This window comes from Pan paniscus, chromosome 23 (assembly GCF_029289425.2).
Source record: "Pan paniscus chromosome 23, NHGRI_mPanPan1-v2.0_pri, whole genome shotgun sequence".
NCBI lineage: Eukaryota > Metazoa > Chordata > Mammalia > Primates > Hominidae > Pan > Pan paniscus.
In genome coordinates, this window is record NC_085927.1 from 28,679,811 (window position 1) to 28,705,076 (window position 25,266).

At 48.2% G+C, this 25,266-nt stretch overlaps 1 protein-coding gene across 2 annotated transcripts in view; it reads right to left on the reverse strand.

Moving 5' to 3' along the window:
- The window catches only part of DGCR2 (DiGeorge syndrome critical region gene 2), an 86,340-nt gene that overhangs the window by 23,390 nt on the left and 37,684 nt on the right, over positions 1-25,266 (reverse strand). For both annotated transcript variants that reach the window (XM_003814037.5, XM_003814038.5), the window contains 3 exons: positions 8,437-8,562; positions 5,208-5,418; positions 3,555-3,631 (listed from right to left, as the gene is read on the reverse strand). In XM_003814037.5, the coding sequence (XP_003814085.3) occupies positions 3,555-3,631; positions 5,208-5,418; positions 8,437-8,562 (414 nt within the window). The remainder of the gene's footprint in view (positions 1-3,554; positions 3,632-5,207; positions 5,419-8,436; positions 8,563-25,266) is intronic.

Consider the following 25,266-nt stretch of genomic DNA (forward strand, 5'->3'; position numbering starts at 1 on the left):
GCAAGTTTCCAGGTGCCCCTCCCACATGTCCACACATGAGGTGTGCGCAGGACTCTGACGGGAGCCTTGGGCTGGGCCGTCACCAGCCACCGGAGGACACCCTGCTCCCCAGACTGATACACGAGGGCATCTGAACCTGATTACCTCTGCCACCACATCCTCTCCCACATGCGCGAGCAGCCACTGCCACCTCCATGTCCGCCGCTGCTCGCCGAGCCTGGAGAACCCTCCCCGGCCCCCGAGTCCCCCATTGTTCGAGTGGTGGGGAGACCTTCACTCACTTTTCTGAGCCCTCAAAGAACCTCCCCTTCCTGTCTCGCCACCTCCACAGCCACAGAATGAGCCTCCACTCGGGCCCACCAGGGGCTGTCCAGATGCTCCCGAATGCCCCACCACAGTGGCAGCTGCCCCACTCCGGGGCTGTCTCCCCTCCAAGAACTGTGGCCTGACCCCAGCTGACCCCATCCTAGACCAATGGTCAGCTCACCCAGAGGGCAGGGTCTCTACAATGCACCTTCCAGTGGCTGCCAGGCCAGCCTGGCCCCTCCCTCACTGCTGACTAAGGCTTCTAAACGCTAGGTCCCACAGGCTGGCCCAGGACCACAGCCCTGACTGCTGGCTGGCCTCAGCGGGCAGCACCATACAATCCCTCAGGTACAGCACCAGAGAAAGAAGAAGACGGAGACCATAAAGGACTGGGCACAAGATTTTGGGGGAGAAAAGAAGGCTTCTACTAAGTCACACACCTCCTGACCTCAGCCAACCTGCAATGTGCGTGCTGAGACACCACGGGGGACAAATGAGGGCCAGGCACTGAGTAATCTTAAATGAGCAAGTGACACAACATGTGGACACATGAAACACATGCTGTTTTCACTTTTATATTTTAAGGTAAATATCAAGTATGACTCACCAGACAGAAGCTACACTGCTGGTGCTGACGGGAAGGCCCTGGGAGCAGCACGTGGGGTGGTGTGGATGATTCTCCCTACGCAAGGATCTGTACTTTTTCAACCTTTCTGCACAAATGTTACAGAAATCCTGGCCTCATGTCTTCTGGCAGCAGCAGCGGCAGTTCTGTCTCCAGGGCACACCATGACCTGGTGCTGTCAAACCTGCAGGGTCTTGGCCCCCGGGCGGGGCTCACAGGCTGGTGTGGGCCTGGGGGAGCGCCTGGAGAGCGCTCCACCAAGGCGCACAGGAACCCTGCGGAAACGAGCTCCCAACTTCAAATGTGTGTGCAGGGTGCCGACACATGGGCATAGTAAGCGTCTATGTACCATGGTATCACTCACACCCCAATCCAGAACATATTATACAACACAGAAAAGATGGACAACATGTAGATGAAAGAAACATTTTTCAACATCTTAATGTGAGGCCCTTCCACCATCATTAGCTGATATTCTCAGGTACAATATTTTCTTAGGGAAGGGTTCAGAATGAGTAACAAATGACTTATATCCATTTCCCATGGTTTTTTGGGTATTTTTTGGGGGGCCAACACCTCAGACCCCAATGAGCCCTCTGCTTTGCACCATGTCCCCAGGCAGGAGAAAGGCTGGGCTGGGCTGGGCTAGACGTGCTCTTGCTAGCTTGTTTTATACTCAGTACTGTCTTCACTCTGCAGCTTGCTTTTGGTACAGGAATTTTAAAAATGATTCCACTATGGAGAGAGGAGTGTGTGCACCCGAGCCACCTCGGTGCTGACCGCACCCTGCTGCTTGGCTCCTCTCTGCCCTACCACCCTGGGAGCCCCTCCCCTGCAGACTCCAGGATACTGGCTCCTAAAACCACACAACCACAGTCCTACTGCTGCACCTAAGAAAATGAATCTTCCACAAGTCCCCACTCATTTCTTGAATTGTCCTGTGGAAGATTTTATAAGCCTCCCAACCTAGGACACCATAAGGGTTCTTGTGCCACATTTGGTTTTATGTTTCTTTAATCTCTTTAAGCCCAGAACCACTCATGATGCTGAGCTGCATCAAGGGCCAGTTATCCTGCAGCAGAAGAATTATTGCTATTGTTACTATTTGTTTTGTGACCACTATTTAAATCCGCTAACAGAGTTCCTGAATCCATTTAACTGGGCACAAGCAGGCAGTGGCACACGGTCACCTCCGTGGAGCTCCGGGATACTGTGGAGCCCTTGCACGTTGAGCCACACAAATAGGGAGCTCTATGCCAGCTGCAGCTGCCAGCACCAACATACGTGTTCAATCTTTTTCTAAATTTTAGGTTCGCTCTCCTGCCTGAGGCTCCAATGGAGTCACTGAGCTGCACTTGGCCATTAAAGCCCACCCAGGACCCTTGCCATTCTCACACCAAGCATGGGGCCCCCAGTCCCCAACTCTGAATGTGCTGTCATCCCACTCAGAATCATGTCTTCTCTTCAACCACCAGTGTCAAGAGGACAAGCTACCAGGAGAATTATGCTCTATGAGGCAAACTTTGACTCTGGGGCCTGGAAACCCAGAAGCCATTGATTAGTCAATAGCAATCTAAACAATGCACTCATAAAGCCAGGGAATGCAAATGTGGCTGGGGCTCTCAGGAGGGCACTGGTGGTCATGAGAACAGGGTGGCATCTGTCCTGAGCAGGATCGGGACAGCAGGTGTGGCCCCAGTCTGCTGGGCTCTGCAGCCCCCACCTCTGCTCCTGCCCTGTCCCAGCAGCCAGGCATGGCCCCGCCTCTGTGGGGCCCTCTTTTCTCCAGGGAAGCCGGCCACCCAGGCCTTGACCCTTTTCAACCCTGTCCCCAGGCCCATCACTCCTCATTTATCCTTCTTAGAGATACTTAAGACATCAACAGCAGGACTGGGATGTGTTTATGAAAAGAACCCAAATCCTAGCTCAAGCCACAGGCACAAAGTACAGCCCAACAGACAGGGAAGGGGCAGGGCAAGGGAGTGTGACCCTGGTGGCAGCTGGAGAGGGCACTGCTGGAGTATGTCCAGGAGGAGCTCGCCAGTGCCAGGGCAATGGGACAGGAAGGGCAAGCCAAGTCCGAGCCCAGGGAATGTAAAGGAAACGGCAGCCATGTTTCCTTTACGTCGTCTTGGTATTTCCAAGCAGCTCCGCATAAAATCTTTGCGCGCACACACACATGCACGCTCACTCTCACTCTCTCTCTCTCTCTCTCTAAGTCTATCTGCCTGATAGTTTCCTTCAGGTCTGGATTCTACGTCTGACCTTTGTCCTGGCAAGTTTGTCCTCCCCTCCAGCCTGCCAGGGGCACATTCTGCATGCTCATTTTTATACTCCAAGGTCTTTAACTTCAAAAGGAGGCGGGGGACAATCTAGAAAGCTGGCCAAAGTGAGATGCAACAGAGGGTTCCAGAGACAGCCACTGCCCAATGCAGGGCCTGATCTGCAGGCTGCACTGGCCCCATGACCGCAGCCCTCCCTGCAACTGGAGCTCACCCACTCCATGTCCCCTGCACAGCACCCCTACGGGCCAGGCAGCACTGGGTAAGAGGGAGGAGGGGAGGCCCCGAATCAGGGTGACTCTGCCCAGCTTCAAACACTCCCACATACCAGAAGGGCTCACCTTTGAATGCCACCTCCCAGCGACCTTCCAAGGAGCGGTTCCGGCCAGTGATAACATACTGATAGCCAACCCACAACCTACAGGGCACAGAGACAGAGACAGAGATCTTAGCGGCAGGAGGGATGCAACCATCAATGACTGTGTGTTTTTTGTTTTTTGAGACGGAGTCTCGCTCTGTCACCAGGATGGAGTGCAGTGGTACGATCTCGGCTCACTGCAACTTGACTTCCTGGTTCAAGCAATTCTCCTGCCTCAGCCTCCCAAGTAGGTGGGATTACAGGCACAGGCCACCACGCCCAGCTAATTTTTTTTTTTTTTTTTTTTTTTTTTAGTAGAGACGGGGTTTCACCATATTGGCCAGGATGGTCTCGATCTCCTGACCTCATGACCCACCCGCCTCGGCTTCCCAAAGTGCTGGGATTGTTTTTTAATAGCTATACTGACCTCCACAACACTGAGCTTCTAACATGAGACACTCATGTTAGAATGCATTAAAATTCAAAACAAGAAAGTTCACAGGGCAGGAAAAGTTTTATCTCAGGGAACTCTTGCCAAGACTGTTTCTATGAGCTAAACCGGTAAAGCTTTCACAATTTAAGCAAGAACAATCTTATTCTTGGTAGACATGAAACCCCATGAATACAACTCGGTGACTATGCTAAAACCACAGAACAGGGCACTCCACGGGGGTGATTTTCATGGCATGTGAACTGCATCTCAATAAAGACATAAGCCCCTGCAAATATCCACTACCATGGGGGCTGAAAACACTTGCACGGCTTCCCACTCAGAGCCAGCCCACCTCAGGCCTGCAGCCTGCTCCTGAGCATGCAGGCCTAGCACTGAAAGGACCTTGCACTGGGATCTGGCTGACCGCCATAAGCTCCTGCCTAGTCCATGCCCCTTGGCCCAGCTTTCCAGCCCCAAGCCTGGAGATGCCCATCAGCAGGTCTCCCCGCATGGCAGGAGCCCAGGGATGGCACACTCTGCCCTTGGCCTATGCTGTGCAACCACAAGGCTGTCCTCAGAGATGGGGCTGCCCTGCCCTCTGGGCTATACCCTCTTGCTTCTCCACTGGACTCACAGGCCTGTCCTCATGGGGTCAGTACAACAACCTGTGAGCTAAGAGTTAGTTTCCTCCCTTTGTAGCTGCAGAAGGAAAAACAACTCCGTCTTGTGATTTGCCAAACTCTCACAGGGCATAACTGTGGAGTCAAAACCCAGCTTGGGTCTTGAAGCGAAGGCCCCCTTGCTTTCTTGGGGGGAACCCCCACCTACACTGCACACCCCTTGCACCAGGCCCACGAAGCCCCACACCAAGCAGTTCTCCCCACACAAGCCAGCACCCCCAGCCCCCTGCCTGCGCTCAGCAACTGCAGTTGTACAAGGAGAGGGGTACCAATGAAAGGGGCTGCCCCACAGTCCCACAAAGTAGCAGCAGAGTCCAGCCTGCCCCTGCTCCCAGGACCCTCCACCTATCTCGATGCACACTCCTATCCATGGATCTCCTGGGCTTCCAGTGGGCGAGGCTAGTCTTCCCAACCTGCTGTCTGCCAGCTGTGCTCCAGGAGTTTACTGAGTGGTCAGAGGCCATGTGCTCAGTAGTCATCAGACTCTGACTCCAGCCCCTAAGGTCCCCAATCCAGGACTCACTTGCGCTGGTCCTTCCAACCAAAGCTCCGCTCGGGCTGGTCCCATTCCTGGGCCAGGACAAAGCGCAGCTCCTGGTCAGTGGAGAAGGTGGCGAGAGAGCCATTCAGGCGCTGGCAGGTCTGCGCGGCATCCCAGTAGTTCTCCCCGCTCAGGTAGACCCGGTAGCAGCTGGCCGTGCCTTCATAGTGGTGCCACCCTGTCGGGCACTTCCCTAGGAAACATAAAGGACAGAAGGGGAGTTGTCCCCCAAGTTAGGATCCAGCTCCAAAATGGAAATTATATGTACTCCATCAGGGACAGGCACACCTTGTAAATCACCCTAGAGAAGTGGGGAAACTGAGGCTCAAGAGGACAAGGTCTGCTTCTGAAACCACATTGCAGAAATGCTCAAGTTTCTCTAAAACACAGATTCAATGATACAAGTACATTCGGTGACTCTTCCCATTTCTATAAGATCTTTTAATTTATTCACTAGTCAAGAACGGCTGCTGAATTAAGTCTTGTAAAGTGGATTTCATTCTCTGGGTTAACAACACAGCACAACTCCCATGCAGTTCACTTTGGGCCCTGCTTCCAATGCCCAGCTCTCCTGGCCTCCGCTGCCAGCTAGCCCACTCCCCTCTCTCCCTTTTCTACTTACATGAGCATTTGCAGTGGGGGCTGGCCAACCCTCCACTAAAACAGCAGCTCAAAGGATAACAGCTGGGAGAGCCATGACACTGTGTGACCCGCCCCTGCCTCCCACAGGCGAAAAAAATAAGGTGTGGGCGATGCCACGGGTGGCAAAGCTAAGGAGCCAGCCAGCACTTGAGTATCAATGAGTCTGGCCAGCGTCCTCTCACTTCCTCCACCCATCACTTCCGACTCCTACACCCACACACGGGAATGCCTGGTAATTTACAGCTCACCTTAGGTAACACCAGTGACCTGTTTTATAGAATCTTTAACCTTCAAATGTTGGGTACCTCATATTAGTACACTGGAGAAGAGTGACAATTTTTAGCAAAGCCAGTTGTAAAATTAAAAATGCCATTTTTAAAGTGCATCTATGTCTTGTGGCACTAGTAAAACTTCTAGAGACGTATCCCCATGTATTTATTATGTAAGCATGTGTGTGTGTGACTTCTTCATAAAGGCATAGAGATTACAGAAAAAGAGGGGCACCCCTAGCCCCTAGGCATGGCCACAGCTGGACAGCACCATCTGCTCACCGTGAAGGGTACACCTGAGTGTGCAAGGAAGCTCTTTAGGTGCAGACAAGGAATCAGAGGGCTGGCAACAGTGGCTCACGCCTGTAATTCCAGCACTTTGGGAGGCCGAGGTGGGCAGATTGCTTGAGCTCAGGAGCTTGAGACCAGCCTGGGCAACATGGCGAAACCCCCTATCTACCGAAAATACAAAAAATTAGCCAGGTGTGGTGGGGCACACCTGTAGTCCCAGCTACCTGGGAGGCTGAGGTTGGAGGATCACTTGAGCTCAAAAAGGCAGAGATTGCCTGCAGTGAGCCGAAAGTGCGCCACTGCACTCCAGCCTGGGTGACAGAGTGAGACCCTGTCTGAAAAAAAACAAACAAACAAAAAAAACCAAAACAACAATAAAAAATGTCAAGGCATCAGCTCTCGAGAAGGTGTGTTGCACATTCATTGCGTGTTTCCTGGGTGCCACACCAATGCATGCAGCCTGACCACATGCCCCGCAGGTGGCTCTGCACCGTCTCCATGAAGAGGTGAGGACACTGAGGCAGGCAGAGGCCAGGCCCCTATCTCAGGCAAGGTGAGAGGAAGCCCTGTAGGGAGGGAAGCTGGCTGAGGCATGGAGGGAAGGAGACATCCCAGGATGGGAGCCAGCTGGCTGGGGCATGGACGGAGGAAGCACTCCTGTGCACGGACTCATCTTCTTTATGTTCTGAACTTGGTGGAGTTGCTTACTACCCAGGCAGAAGTGCTGCCTGTTCAAAACTGAACAGACAGGCAAGGGGAAGGAAGAACATGGAGCTGAGCATCAGGACCCCCTGGGGCTGCACTGTGAACTGCCCCTTCCCTACAGGTGGCCTCTCAGCCTCAGTGTCTTCACACACCAAGCCTGTGCACCACACTTGCACTGTGGGGACCCCTTCGGGCTGTGGGCACAGGCCGGAGACAAAGTGCATCACCAGGACATGTCCAGCCCTGCTTCAGCCGCACTGACATGCGTGACCACCTGGAAACACCTGGCCCCACTCTGGCCACCCAGGGTTGGTGGGGGTTCTGCCAGAAGCAGACCTGGTCACCTCTGAGGTGCTCCCCAGTGCTGAAAGTCTGGGGGCTGAGGAGTAACACAAGCAGACAGGCCCAAGGCAGGGCAGCAGGCCCATCCAGTATCAGTCCTGCCTGGTCCACAGCCGCTGCTCAGCGTACTTGGGTACCTCGCGCCTGAGAGGGTCTGCTCAGGGCCATTTCAGTTGTGGCTTTTCCTCCCCTCAACCTTCCTTGATGATCTCATGCCCCTTTAAAATTTCAATGTCATAGGTAATTTATTAAATAACTAATCACCTTAAAAATTTTTCTTAAAATGGCTGGACACAGTGGCTCATGCCTGTAATCCTAGCACTTTGGGAGGCTGAGGTGGGTGGATCACCTCAGGTCAGGAGTTCAAGACCAGCCTGGTCAACGTGGTGAAACCCGGTCTCTACTAAAAATACAAAAATTAGCCGGGCGTGATGGCACGTGCCTGTAATCCCAGCTACTTGGGAGGCTGAGACAGGAGAATCACTTAACCTGGAAGGCAGAGGTTTCAGTAAGCTGAGATTATGCCACTGCACCCCAGCCTGGGTGACAAGCGTGAGACTCCGTCTCTAAATAAATAAATAAATAAATAAATAAGGAGTCGAGCCTTCCCATTCTATCGCTGTATCTAAACTCAGAACTGGTTTCCTCATTTATAAAAGGGAATAATACAACTTTGGAATTTCCAAGGGCCAGTGCCTTCTGGCCCTGAAAAGCAGTCACTTTGTGAGAACAAGCAGCCTGGCCTCAGAGCCGGTTGACTTCCTAGGGCCTTGAGTCACATACCACCACTCCAGCACTGGGTGACTGCGGGTGGGTCATCATGCAGCCTCATTCATTCCCCTCACTGGCCTCCAAGGGCTGCTTTGAGAAACCCCTCACGCAGCACAGTAGTGCTGGAAAGGCAGGGGTCATGTCAGGCTTGCACTCCCCAGTGTCCCAGTCAGGGCAGGTCTGCAACTTACTGCTGAAGCGAACGGGCTGCGCCACGTTCACCGCGTGGAAGTGCGAAGGGTCGCCTCCTCTGGCCCGCCCCTGCCGCGGATCCACAGCCTCCTTCCCATGGTGAGGACGCACCTCCCCGGTCACTTCTGAAAGCAAAAGGAGATGTGTGCTGTGAGTCCTGCCTGTGCAGTCGCAGCCTCCCTGGCCAGCATGGTTCAGACCACTCAGGGCTGCAAGGCCGGAGGGGGGGCCTGTAGCACAGAGTCCGGCAATGCAGGCTTTCTTTAGAGCCCTATGAAACACTGCCGCTCGCATCAAATGGGTCCCGTGTGCTTCTTATTAAAATTATGCCTTGGCAGTTTTTGTTTTTTAAGTTACTATTGTGAAATGGAGGCCCTCTTCATTGCATTTTCTAACAGGTCATTGCTAGCACAGCAAAGGGTCCTGCATAAATTAAAATCCCTCAGCAGTTCCAGCCCCATGGGGATGGCCCATTAAAGAGTTCTCTCCAGAGCCCAGGCTGCCCCTACCCCTTCCTTGAGGGCCTTCTCTCCCAGTATGAAGGAGACCCACGTGTGCAACCTTCCTCTGCAGCCCTTGTCCTGGGGCCTGAGCTGCCTGTCTGTCCCCATGCCTGCTGGTCCCCCATTGCTGTGAAGGCCTCCAGGCCAGGACCTCAGTATGTTCCTGTCTGGCTCTTTGGTGCTTGGCACAGGCCCTGGTGTGCAGCAGGTCTCAGTGCATGGCTAGAAGGTGTCAACAGGCAGCTGAAGATGAGGAAATAACTATAGTTTTATACAGCATGATCTAATAGTAATTTGCACACCAGTGCTTCCACCCACACACTCTCTTTTGTCCTCCAACCCCCTTGTGAAAAAGGAGAACCACACTCCTCCCATCTCACAAGGTGAGGGGCAGACTCAGAGAAGGGGAGTGACTTACCCAAGGCCATGGTGCAGGGGAGAGGGCCGTCATGGGCCCGCCCACCTCCCACTCTGTACAGGTGTACCCTGATGTGTCATGAAGGGCATCGGGTACAAGGTCAGGTCAGATGGGAAACAAACTTGGTCTGCAAGGCTGCACACAGACAGACGCCTGCCAGCAAGTGCACTCTGGCTGCAGATGGCTGAGTGGGGCCTCGGCTCCCCAAGGGAGGTCACAGGGAGGGTTAGGAGGCCTCCTGCAAAGCCTCCTTCCCTGAACCTGAAGCGGCAGTCAGCGCCACCTGACGAGCCCCTCTCCAGCAGGTTGGTTCTGCTACTGTCATAGACTTTGCAATGGTTTTTATTTAATAAAAAATCCACATGCTTTTTTGCTCATGATAAAGTAACAAACATTCAATGTGAAATGCTTGAAAAATACAAAAGTTTGAAAAGACAATAAACAACAAAGGCCATGTTTAACTATGTGAGCATCTGCCCCCTCACCAAGTCTCTTTTCTACACAAATCTTTAAGAATACTGGGATCACATCAGACACTCCATTTCACGACTTGCTTTGTAAGCTTAAGACTATAAACAGCTTTCTATATTTTTAAATGGGCTTAGGAACATGACTTTTGATGGCTGCATAGTATTCCACGAATGGATTTCTTTCGTCCCCATAATCTCTATGGTTTGAGGTTAGGCTGTTTGCATTTTTTTCATTATTCTAGAAAAGGCTGCCTTAAACACTTTGTACACAAATCCGTATGTAGTCTCATTTCTGAGACTCTGGATACTCACTCAGTACTCAATAAGCATAGTTCCATAGCTCCTGTCAGGCATGTGATGGGGATGGGTTGCTATTCGACTGGGAATCACTAAAATATAAAATATGCTACCTGTGTCCGAGACACTTTCAACACAAAGTGAAGACCTCAAAGGGAGAAGCATCTTCAAGGCTTGTGTTTTTTGGTAGAGGTGTCTTTGGGGTACTTTACCACCCCAAAATACAACCTAAGGACCTCAGTGTGGGACAGTAACTGGCACCACGACAGGCCTGATGCTGTAAACATGCAGTACTTGGGGACCATCAGCTCTTTAGGACTGGTCCCATGTCCTAAGCCATGCTACCTGCAGCACCCGACACTCTGGGTAGGAGACTCGACCCACAGACTCGCTGGTAGCTCTGATGCAGGGATGCAGCCACTGGGATGGGGCATCAGCACTTGGTGGAGAAGGGAAGAGCCACCTGAGCTTCTGGGCCTGAGACTGGAAGCTGAGAAAGAACAGAGGGGCTTTCTGGCAGATGGAGCAGCTTTGGCAAAGGGCAAAGGCAGACATATCTGGCACAAACCTGAGGCCAGGCCTGAGTGTGGCTGGAGAATGTCACTGAACTTAAATTCAACATCTCCCTCTGCTCAAATGGGCAAGACCTGTGGCTCCACTTTGTATCCTGGCCTCTTCCCCAAGCCAAGCACAGTACCTGGTAAAATTGCTCACAGAAAGACAAGATGAATTGAGGGCAGAGGAAAGGGAAGAGAAAGAAGAGATAACAGAGGGACAGTGCTGCCAGGTCACATGGGCACCAAAGACCAGGTTGTTACATGTTGACTGAGTGAAGTCATCTGCCCCCTGGGGTGGGAGACCAGGTGAAATATTTCAGAAACATAACCAGAAAGCCAAATGGTGATAAAGGACACCACTCTGTTGAGCAGGCTTCTCTGGGTTTAGGTGGCAATTGTGAGCCCTTTCATTTTTCCATCATGCATCTCCATATCCAAATGCTCACATTCATCCCCTCACCCTCACGTTTATTCAATGCCCATTCTGGGCCCACCATGGAAACCTGCCAGCACAGACACAGGCCTTTGCCAGCAAGAAGGGGAAGGGCTTGGCTGTCAAGATGATGCTGATGTCAGACAGTGTCCTGGGGGAGAGTCTGGGGGCCAGGCTGGGGAATGCGCATAGCACAGGACAGAACTCTTACAGACCTCTCAGGCCTGCCTCTGACAGTAGAGAATGTCCCTCTTCCCGCGGAGGGCCAGCCTTTGGTAAGCTGGGGGGCCTCTTCCACCTCCACCAGGGCCATGGGGCCCGAGCAGCCCTGCCTCACAGCCCAGCTGGGGACCTGGTGCAGGGGTCACTGTAGCACCCAGAGCCACATCTGCTCCGACTCTGGGCTCCATGACCTGTGCAGCTCGGAGCACATGTGCCCCTCCTGCCTCCAGCACCACTGGAGTGCCACGCTGCTGCTTCCCCAGCACAGGAACACACTGGAGAGCAAGTTCAACAAGGAAACAGAATCAGGGAGAATACCTAGAATACCACTCCACAGACTATTTATTCACAAATTACTTTTCGTCACAAAAAGGGAAAGAAATATTCACAATAGTGATCAAACTTAACATCACCAATAATGAGACAAAATGACCTTGGGCCTTGTGATTTGATAATTTATGACTTACATAGTATTGCTACCTAAAAAAAAAAAGTCTCACCTGAAGCTAATCCTGAAGAAAGAGACAAGTCCAAATTGAACGCCATTCTACAGAACTGACCTGGACTCTTCAAATATGGCAATGTCATGAAAGACGCCCAAAGCCCCCTGCAAAAGAGGGCTGAGAATATTTCTAGATTAAAGAACAAAGCAATACGGCAATAACATACTTAGGTTAATCCTTGAATAAATCTTGAATTAAAAGGGGAAAGAAACCTGTAAAGGATGTTCTGGGGATAATGAAAAGAATCTGAATATGGATCACACAGAATAGTACTACAGTAAATTTCTTGCATGTGAAAAGGCTTCTGTAGAGGATTGTTCTTATTTTTTGATCATAGTATTTAGGGGTAGAATATCATAATATCTGTAACCTCTCAAAGGGTTCAGAAGAAAAACACAAAGAGCAACTGCGGCAGGTGAACCCGGGTAAAGGTGTGGCAGGACACTATCAGCTGGTGAACCCGGGTAAAGGCTGCAGGAGTGTTTATTGCACTATTATTATGAGTTTTCTATAGATCTGAAATTATTCATATTAAAAGGTGGGGGCAGAGACAAGGCAGGTGGACACACCCAGATTCCTCCCACAACTCAAGCAGTAAACAAATCAAGAGTTAACTGGTAAGAAGATAAAACAGGTGGTGTCTGGGTTAGGGGACACCAGTTCAGCTGAAAATCAGGGTTCTTTACTCAGGGAAGAGAGGACAGATTCCCCATTGCCATTTTTCTTCCACTAAGCTCTCAGAACCCCAGGCTCCAGGCAGATAGGAAATGGTCCTTTATGGAAAAAATCTGACCAGGTCAAGAAGAAAGTCCCCAACAGGAGGAGATTCCCAACGAAACATATCCAGCTGGTTCACCCTCCAGGGAAGCCCACGTGCACAGAACTTCAAGTCCCTCAGCCACATACAGCAGATAGGGAAGGACCACCAAACCTCTGAGGCAGAGACCCAAACCGCAGAGGAAAATAGCACAGAAGAAACAAGTACAGAGACAAAAAGTTAAAACCAAAAACAGGCCATTAACATCCTCAAAGTGAGAGGTTCTACTGTACCCATGAAACAAGAAAAGGGTGCTATTAAGAAGGAGCATGGACCGGGCACGGTGCCTCACGCCTGTAATCCCAGCACTTTGGGAGGCCCGAGGTGGGCAGATCACAAGGTAAAGAGATCAAGACCATCCTGGCCAACATGGTGAAACCCCGTCTCTACTAAAAATGCAAAAAATTAGCTGGGCGTGGTGGCACACACCTGTAGTCCCAACTACTCGGGAGGCTGAAGCAGGAGAATCGCTTGAACCCGGGAGGCAGAGGTTGCAGTGAGCGAAGATCGCACCACTGCATTCCAGCCTGGCAACAGAACAAGACTCTGTCTAAAAAATAAATAAATAAAAATTTTTTTAAAAAAAAAAGGAAAATGCAGACAACACTATCCATCATTACTTGCCTCTGAAAATGATCTTGTACAAATGAACAGGAGGCCAGGTGCAGTGGCTCACACCTGTAATCCCAACACTTTGGGAGGCTGAGGCAGGAGGATTGCTTGAGGCCAGGAGTTGGAGACCAGCCTGGGCAACACAGCAAGACTCTGTCTCTATGAAAAATAAAAATAAAAATAATTAGCTGGGCATAGTGGCACATGCCTATAGTCCCAGCTACTCAGGAGGATGACACAAGAGGACTGTTTGAGCCTAGCTGTTTGAGGCTACAACGAGCTATGACCACACTAGTGCACTCCAGCCTGAGTGACAGTGAGACCTGTCACACACACACACAAAAAAACTGAATACATGACAGCAAACATGAAAACTCATAAAAGATTTGGCAGAAGTTATAGAAACCTACTAGAAGTAAAATAATCAAAGAGATGGAAAACTGCAGAGGAGAAAACGAAAACTGGGAATCAATCCAAGAGCTCCAATTCCCAATAATAAAGAGTTCCAGAAAAAGGGAACAGGGAAGAAAACAGAATAGAACAGAGAACAGGAAAGTGACCCCTTTCCCTAAGCTGTAAGGCATGAGTCTAAGATGAAAAGACCCACTGAGGAGGCAGTGCAATGGTTCAAAAGATACGCAAAATTTCCAGGAAGAAAACAAGTTATGTTCAAAGAATCAAAAATTATGTCACCAGCAACACTGGTGTTGGAGTAAAAATGGAGTAAGCTTAACCTTCAAAATTATGGGAAAAAATTATTTCTAGCTTATGATTCTAAAACCAGCCAAACTTATGTGCAAAGGTAAAATAAGGACACTTCAGACATGCAAACAAGGAAACACAAACCTTTGTCTCCCATGTTCCTTTTCCACATAAGTGGGGCAATACTCCACTAAAATGAAGGAATAAAACAAAACAGGAAAGATATAAAAACCAAACACCAGAGGTTCCAACGCAAGGAGACACAGGTGAGAGTGACTGATTCTCCCACACTGATGGTGAACGGGGAAGCTGGCCCAGCAGCACTGACAGGTGAGGACCACCAGGGGCGTCCGGGAAAGGAGGGGCCAAAGAACTCTGACTGACAGAGATCTGTAACTGAGGGCACATCAGGAAAGAGAGACTTCTAGGTACTTAAAAAGAAAAGATATATATGAATCTACAGGATTCACACCAAATTGGAAAACGGCTTGGCAATTTCTTAAAAAATTAAACATGGCTCGGCACGGTGGCTCACGCCTGTAATCCCAGAACTTTGGGAGGCCGAGGCAGGCGATCGCTTAAGGTCAAGAGTTCGAGACTAGCCTGGCCAACATGGTGAAACCCTGTCTCTACTAAAAAATACAAAAATTAGCTGGGTGTGGTGGCATGCACCTGTAATCCCGGCTACTCAGGAGGCTGAGGCAGAAGAATCGATTGAGCCTAGGAGGTTGCAGTGAGCCGAGATCGTGCCACTCCACTCCAGCCTGGGCCACAGAGCAAGATGAAAAAAAAAAAAAAGTGAAAACAAAATGTTGTGCCAACAAAAAGGAAACGGAGTGCTCCTGCATGGCCCAGCTAGGAGCAGCACTGAAAGCAGGCAAGACCTCACAGAGCACAGGGCCCAGACTCACCCACCAGGCTTAGGGAAGTATCAGCAGAGAATGCCTAAAACCACGGAATTTAAAGACACACAGATAAATACCAAATGAAACAGCTAAAACAATGTTTGCCTTGAAAATTAGAGGGGTTCATAGGGTTTGCTATTTAAAAAAAAAGACTTACAGAATCATTTGAATATTCAAATTGTATGCATAAGTACCTTGAATAAAGATAAAACTAAAAATTTGAAGTAGACAATCAAAATCAGTTCCTCTGCAGATCTGGGATGCCCCGCCCCACTTTTTTTTACATCGGAGCTGCCGCTGAGGCGTCTACTGCTCTGATTCCTGATCCTTTTATTGTGACCCAGGTTTCCCGCTACAGGGGTTGATGTCCTCTGCATTACCAACGTGCTGCAGCTGCACAAGGAGGTAATTTATACAGGCCTTTTTAAAATTATTGTGCCAGTCCCTTCCAATCCAAGGATACAATCTTTCATTTCTGGGAAATTTTCTTATATAACTTCTTTGCTAATTCCCTCCTCCCCCATCTCCTCTATTTTCTTTTAAGGAATTTGTATTAATCAGATATTGGATTTTCTGAACTCATTTTTAACCACTTAAGAGTGTACAGTAGGGCTGGGTGCAGTGGCTCACGCCTGTAATCCCAGCACTTTGGGAGGCTGAGGCAGGCAGATCACAAGGTCAGGAGATCGAGACCATCCTGGCTAACACAGTGAAACCCCATCTCTACTAAAAATACAAAAAATTAGTCGGGCATGGTGAAAATTAGCCGGGCATGGTGAAAATTAGCCGGGCGTGGTGGTGGACGCCTGTAGTCCCAGCTACTTGGGAGGCTGAGGCAGGACAATGGCGTGAACCTGGGAGGCAGAGCTTGCAGTGAGCCGAGATCGTGCCACTGCACTCCAGCCTGGGCCACAGAGCAAGACTCTGTCTCAAAAAAAAAAAAAAAAGAGTGTACAGTTAAGTGGCATTATTAAGTACCTTCACATTAGTTCCATAACAACCATCACCACCATCCATCTCCAGAACTTTTCATCTTACCAAACAAACTCCGTATCCATTAAACATTACCTCCCAATTTTTCTCTCCTCCCAGCCCCTGGCAACCACAATTCTACTTCCTGTATCTATGCATTTTGAGTATCTTGATAGCACATCTAAATGGAAACATACAGTATTTGTTATTTCGTGACAGGCTTATTTCACTGAGCATAATATCCTCAAAGTCCATCCATGCTGTAGCATGTGTCAGAATTCCTTCCTTTTTAAGGTAAACCATATTCCACTGGATGGATAGACTACCTTGTTGTTGATCCATTCATCTGTGATGGACACTTGGGTTGCTTCCACCTTTTGGCTACTATGAGTAATGCTGCTATGAACTTGGGTGTACAAATCTCTCTTCAAGTCTCTGCTTCCAATTCTTTGGAGTCGAACTGCTAAGTCGTATGATAATTCTACTTTTATTTTATTTTTTGAGACAGTCTTGCTCTGTCGCCCAAGCTGGAGTGCAGTGGCATGATCTCAGCTCACTGCAACCTCCGTCTCCCAGGCTCAAGCAACTCTCCTGCCTCAGTCTCCCCAGTAGCTGAAATTAACAGGCGTGCGCCATGACGCCAGGCTAATTTTTGTATTTTTATTTTTATTTATTTATTTTTTAAAGTTCACTTTATTTTTTGTGGGGGAAGGAGTCTCGTCCTGTCACCCAGACTGGAGTGCAGTGGCATGATCTCAGCTCACTGCAGCTTTCGCCTCCTGGGTTCAAGTGATTCTCCTGCCTCAGCCTTACGAGCAGCTGGGATTACAGGCATGCATCACCATACTCGGCTAATTTTTTTAATATTTTTGGTAGAGATGGGGTTTCACCATGTTGGCCAGGCTCTCTAGAACTCCTGACCTCAAGTGATCCGCCCGCCTCGGCCTCCCAAAGTGCTGGGATTACAGGCGTGAGCCACCGCGCCCGGCAGGTAATTCTACTTTTAATTTGGGTGGCACTGTCATACTGTTTTAGTAGCTGCACCAGTTCCCATTCCTAACAACACCGCAGAGGGATTCCACTTTTTCTAAATCCTCGTCAACACTTGTCATTTCCTGTTCAACAGCAAACATCTAATGGCTGTGAGCTATTTCACTGCTGTTTTGATTTGCATTTCTCTAATCATTAATGTGCTTATCAGTCATTTGTTTATCTTCTTTGGAGAAATGTCTACTCAAGTCCTCTGCACATTTTTTTTTTTTTTTTTTTTTTTTTTTTTGAGATGGAGTCTCGCTCTCTCTCCCAGTCTGGAGTGCAGTGGGGTGATCTCGGCTCACTGCAAGCTCCACCTCCAGGGTTCATGCCATTCTCCTGCCTCAGCCTCCCGAGTAGCTGGAACTAAGGTGCCCGCCACCACACCTGGCTAATTTTTTGTGTTTTTCAGTAGAGACGGGGTTTCACCGTGTTAGCCAGGATGGTCTCGATCTCCTGACCTTGTGATCCGCCGGCCTCCCAAAGTGCTGTGATTACAGGCGTGAGCCGCCGCACCCAGTCCTTTGCACATTTTTTAATCAGGATATTTATTATTATTGAGCTATGGGAGTTCTTTTTATATTTTAAATATTAACCCTTACCAGATATGAGTTTCAAATGTTTTCCATTCTGTAGGCTGCCTTTTCACTCGGTTGAGTGCTTCTTTTAATTAATAGAAGTTTTAAATTTTGACGTAGCTTAATTTATCTATTGTTTCTTTTGTTGCCTGTGATTTAAGTGTCTTATGTAAGAAATCATTGCCAAATCCAGTGTCACGAAGACTTTATTATGTTTTTCTAAGAATTTTATAGTTTAAGGTCTTAAGTTTAAGCCTGATCCATTTTGGGTTAAGTTTTGTATATCATTAGCTAAGGGTCTAACTTTATTCTTTTGATTTTTATGTCCAGTTTTCCTAGCACCATTCATTCTGAAAAGACACTTTTTCCCTCACTGAATGGTAATGGCATCCTTGTGGAAAATAATTTGACCATTGTATGCAAGGACTTATTGCTAAGGCTCTGTATTCTATTCCATTGGTCTATATGTCTGTCTTTATACCAATACTACAATGTTTGGATTACTGCAGCTTTGTAGTAAGGTTTAAAGTCAGGAATTATGAGGATTTCATATTTCTTCTTCTTTTTCAAGACTGTTCTGGTTCTTTGGAGTCTGCTGAGATTCTATGAACATTAGGATAAATTTTTCTACTTCAGCAAAGAAAACTTGTTGGCATTTTAATAGGGATTGAATCTATAGATTGCTTTAGGTAATAGTCACATCTTACATTTTACAGTCCACGAGCATGGAACATCTCTCAATTTATTTTTGTCTTTTTTTTTTTTTTTTTTTTTTTGAGACAGTGTCTCACTCTGTCACCCAGGCTGGAGTGCAGTGGTGCGATCTCAGCTTACTGCAATCTTCACCTTCTGGGTTCAAGCAATTCTCCTGCCTCAGCCTCCTGAGTAGCTGGGACTACAGGTGCACCTCACCACACCCAGCTAAGTTTTGTATTTTTAGCCAAGACAAGGTTTTGCCATGTTGGCCAGGCTGGTCCTGAACTCCTGACCTCAAGTGATCCACCCGCCTTGGCCTCCCAAAATGCTGGGATTACAGGTGTGAGCTACCACGCCCAGTGTCTTCTTTAATTTCTTTTAACACTTTGTAGTTGTCAGTGTTTTCAGTCTTTCATGTGTACTTAAGAATATTCTTTAGTACAGACAGACCCCCAACTTATGATAGTTTGACTAAAAAATTTTTCGACTTTACAATAGGTTTAAGACATAAATCTGTTATAAGTTGAGGAATATCTGTATTTTATTCTTTGTACTATTACTGTAAATGGAATTATTTTCTTAATTTCCTCTTCAGATAGCTGAGTTAGTGTACATAAATATAAATACAACTGATTTTGTGTTTTGACTTTGTGTCCTGCAATTTTGCTGAATTCATTTATTAGTTCTAACCATGTTTCTGTGAAATCTTTAAGGTTTTTATATATAAAATCATGTCGTCACACATACAAACAGGGATAACTTTACTTCTCCCTTTCCAATTTTGATGGCTTTCTCTTCTTGATTAATGACTGTGGGCAATTAACTTCAATACTATGGTGAAAAAGTGGTGAAAGCAGACATCCTTGTCTTGTCTCTGATCTTAGAGGAAAAGCTTTCAGTCTTTGACCACTGACTGATTTTAGTTTGCTGAGACATCCTTGCATTACATTTGGTCCCAGCCTTTTGATAGACTGCTAAACTTGGTTAACTTGGTTTTGCTAGTATTTTGTTGAGGATTTTGTATCAATATTCACAAAGGATATTGGTCTGTAATTTTCTAGTAGTATTATTGTCTGGCTTTGGTATCAGGGCATGTTAGAGTCACAGAATGAATTCACTTGAGAAGGACTGATGTTAATTCTTCTTTAAATGTTTGGAGAATTCATCAGTGAAGCCATGTGGTTCAGGACTTTTCTTTGTTGAGAGGTTTTTGATTACTGATTCAATCTCCTTATTAATTATAGTCCTATTCAGATTTTCTATTTCCTCATGATTCAGTCTTGGCAGGCTGTATGTTTCTAGGAATGTGTCCGCTTCATTTAGGTTAAGCAATTTGTTAATGTACAATTCTTAACAGTATTCTCTTATAATCCTGGCATCAAGTAATCCTCCCACCTTGAACTCCCAAAGCACTGAGATGACAGATATGAGCCCAGCCCAAAATCCAAAACTCTTGAGTGCCAACGTTGTACTCAAAGGAAATGCTCACTGGAGCATTTCGTATTGGGGGTGTTCAACTGGTAAGTATAATGTAAATATTCCAAAATCAGAAAAAAATCCAAAATCCAAAACACTTCTGGTCCCAAACATTTCAGTTAAGGGATACTCAATCTGTATTTTGAATGTGGCTTTTTCTTGATTAGGCATTTTCTTAGCTGGGCTAAGAAACCTCTGACTGTTTTCCAGAGCTTCTATAAAGTTATTCCATCTAGTCCCTAGTTGCTTATTAATGTTTTCTATGGTGGAACGAGAACCTGGAGCTTCCTGGACTGCCATTTTACCAATGTCAGAATACATTTTTTTAAGTTTTATTACATGAATAAAGTAACTGCTAATTGAGGGATTACTGTGTGCTACATTCTTGTCTAATCCCTTTATATGTAGCATGTAATTTAATCCTCACAACAACCCCAAGTGACAGGCACTATTATTTTCTCCATTTTATGGATGCAATTTGCCCAAAGGATCACAGCCAGTAAGTGGTGAAAGCAGGGGAGCAGCCCCAGTCCCTGGCTCAAGCCCCCACATTTAACCACGATATGACATACAGCAGAGCTGGCTGCCTCAGGCCACTTTGCTGTGGCCCTTCTGGTCTGGTGTGCTTTGTTCAGACTCTGGCGAATATCCACAGTGGATGTTTTCTTCTAGATCTGGTCAGCACTGGTTGTCTTTCATCATAAGAGGAAGGTGACCCAGCTAGCCAGAGGCTCTGTGAGCACTAGTGGGCTAGACGCTTGTCAGGGACCATGGTGGGAGAGCTAGTCTTTCAGTTGGAAACCTTCCATTATGTTGACACTTTTCTACCTCTTGTATGAAGTGCCAGTGTCTCTAGAAAAGACTCCTCCAATCTCCTGTCTGGGAAAACACCTGGCTGCTGACATCTGGAGAGCAGGGCAGAAGACAGCCCTGAGCATCCTACTTATTACCTACTTGTCACTACAGAGAATTTCTCTTAATTCCTCTATTTTCAACCTCCACGACTCCCCTCTGTTGTACCTGGTGTCACTTATTTTGCAGACTTTAAGTGCTGTCTAATAGAAACACAATGCAAACCACATTTCAACAAGTAGAAATAAACATGAAATTAATTTTAATACTTTATCTAACCCAATATATTCAAAATACTATTACTGCAACATGGAAACAATATAAAGAAGTATTCATGGGATGTTTTACATTCTTTTTTTGTACTAGGTCTTTCCTATTTGGTGTGCATTTTACACCTGCTGCACATCTTCCTTCAAAACAGCCACATGTGACTCATGGCTACTACACTGGACAGTGTTGGTCTAGAAAATCAACTCCTGCGGGGCACAGTGGCTCATGCCTGTAATCCCAGCACTTTGGGAGGCTGGGGGCAGGATTGCTAGAGCCCCGGAGTTCAAGACCAGCCTCAGCAACAGGGCGAGACCTCGTCTCTACAAAAAATTTAAAAATTAGCTGGGCATGGTGGTAAACGCCTGTAGTCTCAGCTACTCAGGAGGCTGAGGTGGGAGGATCGCTTGAGTCCAGGGGTTTGAGGTTGCATTCAGCTGTGGTTTCACCACTGTACTCCAATGGGCAACAGAGCAAGACTCTGTCTCAAAAAAAAGAAATGAAACCCCACATCTTATGGTAGCAGAAAGAGTCACCCAGTGATGGAAAGTGAAGAAGGGAATGCGGGTGCCAAGAGAATTCCACCAATCCCTATCCCACTCCCATGCCTATGCCTGATGCCTGCCACCCTTGGCACTCAGAGCCTTCAAGCGCTGAGCCTTTCTGGGAGGCTGCTGGGCAAACTGCTTATTTCTTGTTGTTCTCACTCAAGCAGGCCCATGGTTGCAGCTGCTCTGCTACACCAGGTCAGTTTAACTCTCCCACTGGCTTTTCTTTGGAAAGAAAAAAAGCTGTATAATATGTGAAACATTTCAAAGAATGTATGTAGCACACATGTAAGATTCATAAGCCTAATAATATAGTTGTGAGCGACCTCCCCACACCCCATTTAGGAACTCAAGCATCATTTTGCTTCTCCCAGTCTTACATCCCTCTGTTTCTCCACCAGGAACTAGAATTTTGTGTATCACTGTGCTTATTTTTTTCTTTTAGTTTACCACATGTGTATGTATCTATAAGTAATATAACGATCTGTTTTGCTTCTCTATATTGTGCCATATGTCGTTTTTAGCAACTTGCTTTTAGCTGACGTTCTGTTTTCAAGATTCATCCATGTTGCTGCATAAACCTAACATTCACTTACTGTTGCTGGTGTATAACATTCCATCATGTGAGCACAGACATTTGGGTTGTTTCCAAGACATATATCAATGGCAAAAATTAAGATGTCTGACAAAACCAAGAGTTGGAGAGGATGTGGATGGCTTGGAATTTTATCTGCTCCTTTACACCCACTCTGGAAAAACTGTACAAACAATTCTGCAAGGATTTTTCCAGAGTTTCCCTAAACAGAAATCCTGGATCACAGAAAATAAGAATGTTCAGCTTTGCAAGATAATGTCTCTATTCCAAAGTGGGTGTAAAGAAGCACATAAAATTTCCACACTATCCATATCTTCTCCAACATTTTAATTTTTGCCAGTCTAAGCATCTGTAAAGTGGTATCTCACTGTATGTAGTCTTAGAATACTAACGAGGTTAAATTTAAATGTCTTTTTCTATGTTTAATCACCATCTACGAAATGCTTTATAGGAGTTCTTTATATACACTCAATTAGAATCCTTATCCTTTATAGGCTGTAAGTGTTGCAAATATCTTCTCTCTACTCTAGCTTGTCTTTTCACAGTCTTTACTGGTGTTTTTTGGTTTTTTTTTTGAAACAGGGTCTCACTCTGATGTCCAGTGGTGTAATCTCAGCTCACTGCAGCCTTGACCTCAGGGACTCAGGTGATTCTTCCCACCTCAGCCTACTGAGAAGCTGGGACTACAAGTGTGTACCACATCTGGCTAATTATTTCTTTTTTTTTTTTTTTTATAGAGACAGGATTTCACCACGTTGCCCTGGCTGGTCTGGAACTCTTGGGCTCTGGCAATCTGCCCACCTTGGTCTCCCAAAGTGCTGGGATTCCTGGCATAAGCACCTGGCCTATTGGTGTCTTTCAATAAACGAGAGATCTTAATTTTAATCTAGCAAATTCAGTCATTTTTATTTTAGAGTGAATATTTTATGTGATTAAGAAAAAGGTGGCCAGAGGCTAGGCGTGGTGGCTCATGCACCTGTAATCCCAGCACTTTGGGAAGCCGAGGCAGGCAGATCTCCTGAGATCAGGGGTTCGAGCCCAGCCCGGCCAACATGGCAAAACCCCGTCTCTACTAAAAATACAAAAATTAGACGAGCGTGGTGGCAGATGCCTGTAATCCCAGCTACTCGGGAGGCTGAGGCAGGAGAATCACTTGAACTCAGGAGGTGAAGGTTGCAGTGAGCTGAGATCGCACCACTGCACTCCAGCCTGGGTGACAGAGTGAAACTCCAGCTCCAAAAAAAAAAAAAAAAAAAAAAAAAAAAAGAAAGAAAAGAAAAAGGTGGCTGGGCGCAGTGGCTCATGCCCCTGTAATCCAGGCACTTTGGGAAGCCGAAGCAGGCAGACTGCTTAAACTCGTGAGTTAGAGACCAGCCTGCGCAACGTGGCGAAACACCGATTCTATGAAAAAATGCAAAAATTAGCCGGGCATGGTGGTGCACGCTTGTAGTCCTAGCTACTCCGGAGACTGAGGTAGGAGGATGGCTTGAGCCCAGGAGGCGGAGGTTGCAGTGATCCAAGAACGTGTCACTGCACTCCAGCCTGGGTGACAGAGCCAGACCTTGTCTCAAAAAAAAAAAAAAAAAAGAAAAAGAAAAAGAAAAAGGCACACTTCCCTATCAAGGTCTTAAAGATAGTCTCCTATAATTTATCCAAAACTGAATTTCCTGTATGTTGTGAGTTAGGGATCCAACTGCATCCTTCTCCGACTGTCACAGCACTGTGTTTGAAGAGTCTGCCCTTTGCACAGCGATATGTAATTCCACCTCTGGAATTCAAGCTTCTTAGGTCTGTTTCTGACAGCTTCTGTCTCACTGGCCAATTTGGATTTCCCTGAGCCAATTTTGAAGTAAATCTTGATACGGGCAAGGCAAGTGCTCCCTCCTCATTCCTCTTCTTCACAACGACCTCTCAATACTACGACTTAATTCTTCTCAACATTTTAGAATCGACTTATCACATTTCACATAAAACTCACGGAGCTTTAAAGATGCACTGAATCCACAGAACAATATGAGTTTTTAAAAGATTCGGTCTTCCTAGGCAAGAACATTCGCCACTATTTACTTGTCTTCTTTAATGTCTCTTAATAAAACTGCAAAGTTTTCTCCCTCAAAAATTTTACACATCTTTTGTTAATTCTCGTTTATATCAAAGATGGTTCCCCTCTCCCTCTCCCCCCTCCCCCTCCCCCTCCCCCCACGGTCTCCCTCTCCCTCTCTTTCCACGGTCTCCCTCTGATGCCGAGCCGAAGCTGGACTGTACTGCTGCCATCTCGGCTCACTGCAACCTCCCTGCCTGATTCTCCTGCCTCAGCCTGCCAAGTGCCTGCGATTGCAGGCGCGCGCCGCCATGCCTGACTGGTTTTCGTATTTTTTTTGGTGGAGACAGGGTTTTTGCTGTGTTGGCCGGGCTGGTCTCCAGCTCCTAACCGTGAGTGATCCGCCAGCCTCGGCCTCCCGAGGTGCCGGGATTGCAGACGGAGTCTCGTTCACTCAGTGCTCAATGTTGCCCAGGCCAGAGTGCAGTGGCGTGATCTCGGCTCGCTACAACCTCCACCTCCCAGCCGCCTGCCTTGGCCTCCCAAAGTGCCGAGATTGCAGCCTCTGCCCGGCCGCCACCCCGTCTGGGAAGTGAGGAGTGTCTGCCTGGCCGCCCATCATCTGGGATGTGAGGAGCCCCTCTGACCGGCTGCCCAGTCTGGGAAGTGTGGAGTGCCTCTTCCCTGTCGCCATCCCATCTAGGAAGTGAGGAGTGTCTCTGCCCGGCCGCCCATCGTCTGAGACATGGGGAGCGCCTCTGCCCTGCCGCCCCGTCTGGGATGTGAAGAGCACCTCTGCCCGGCCGCGACCCCATCTGGGAGGTGAGGAGCATCTCCGTCCGGCCGCCCCGTCTGAGAAGTGAGGAGCCCCTCCGCCCGGCAGCCGCCCCCTCTGGGAAGTGAGGAGCGTCTCCGCCCGGCCAGCCGCCCCGTCCGGGAGGGAGGTGGGGGGGTCAGCCCCCGCCCGGCCAGCCGCCCCGTCCGGGAGGGAGGTGGGGGGGTCAGCCCCCGCCCGGCCAGCCGCCCCGTCCGGGAGGGAGGTGGGGGGTCAGCCCCTGCCCGGCCAGCCGCCCCGTCTGGGAGGGAGGTGGGGGGCGCCTCCGCCCGGCCAGCCGCCCCGTCCGGGAGGTGGGGGGCGCCTCTGCCCGGCCGCCCCTTCTGGGAAGTGAGGAGCCCCTCTGCCCGGCCACCACCCCGTCTGGGAGGTGTACCCAACAGCTCATTGATAACAGGCCATGATGACAATGGCGGTTTTGTGGAATAGAAAAGGGGGAAACGTGGGGAAAAGATTGAGAAATCGGATGGTTGCTGTGTCTGTGCAGAAAGAAGTAGA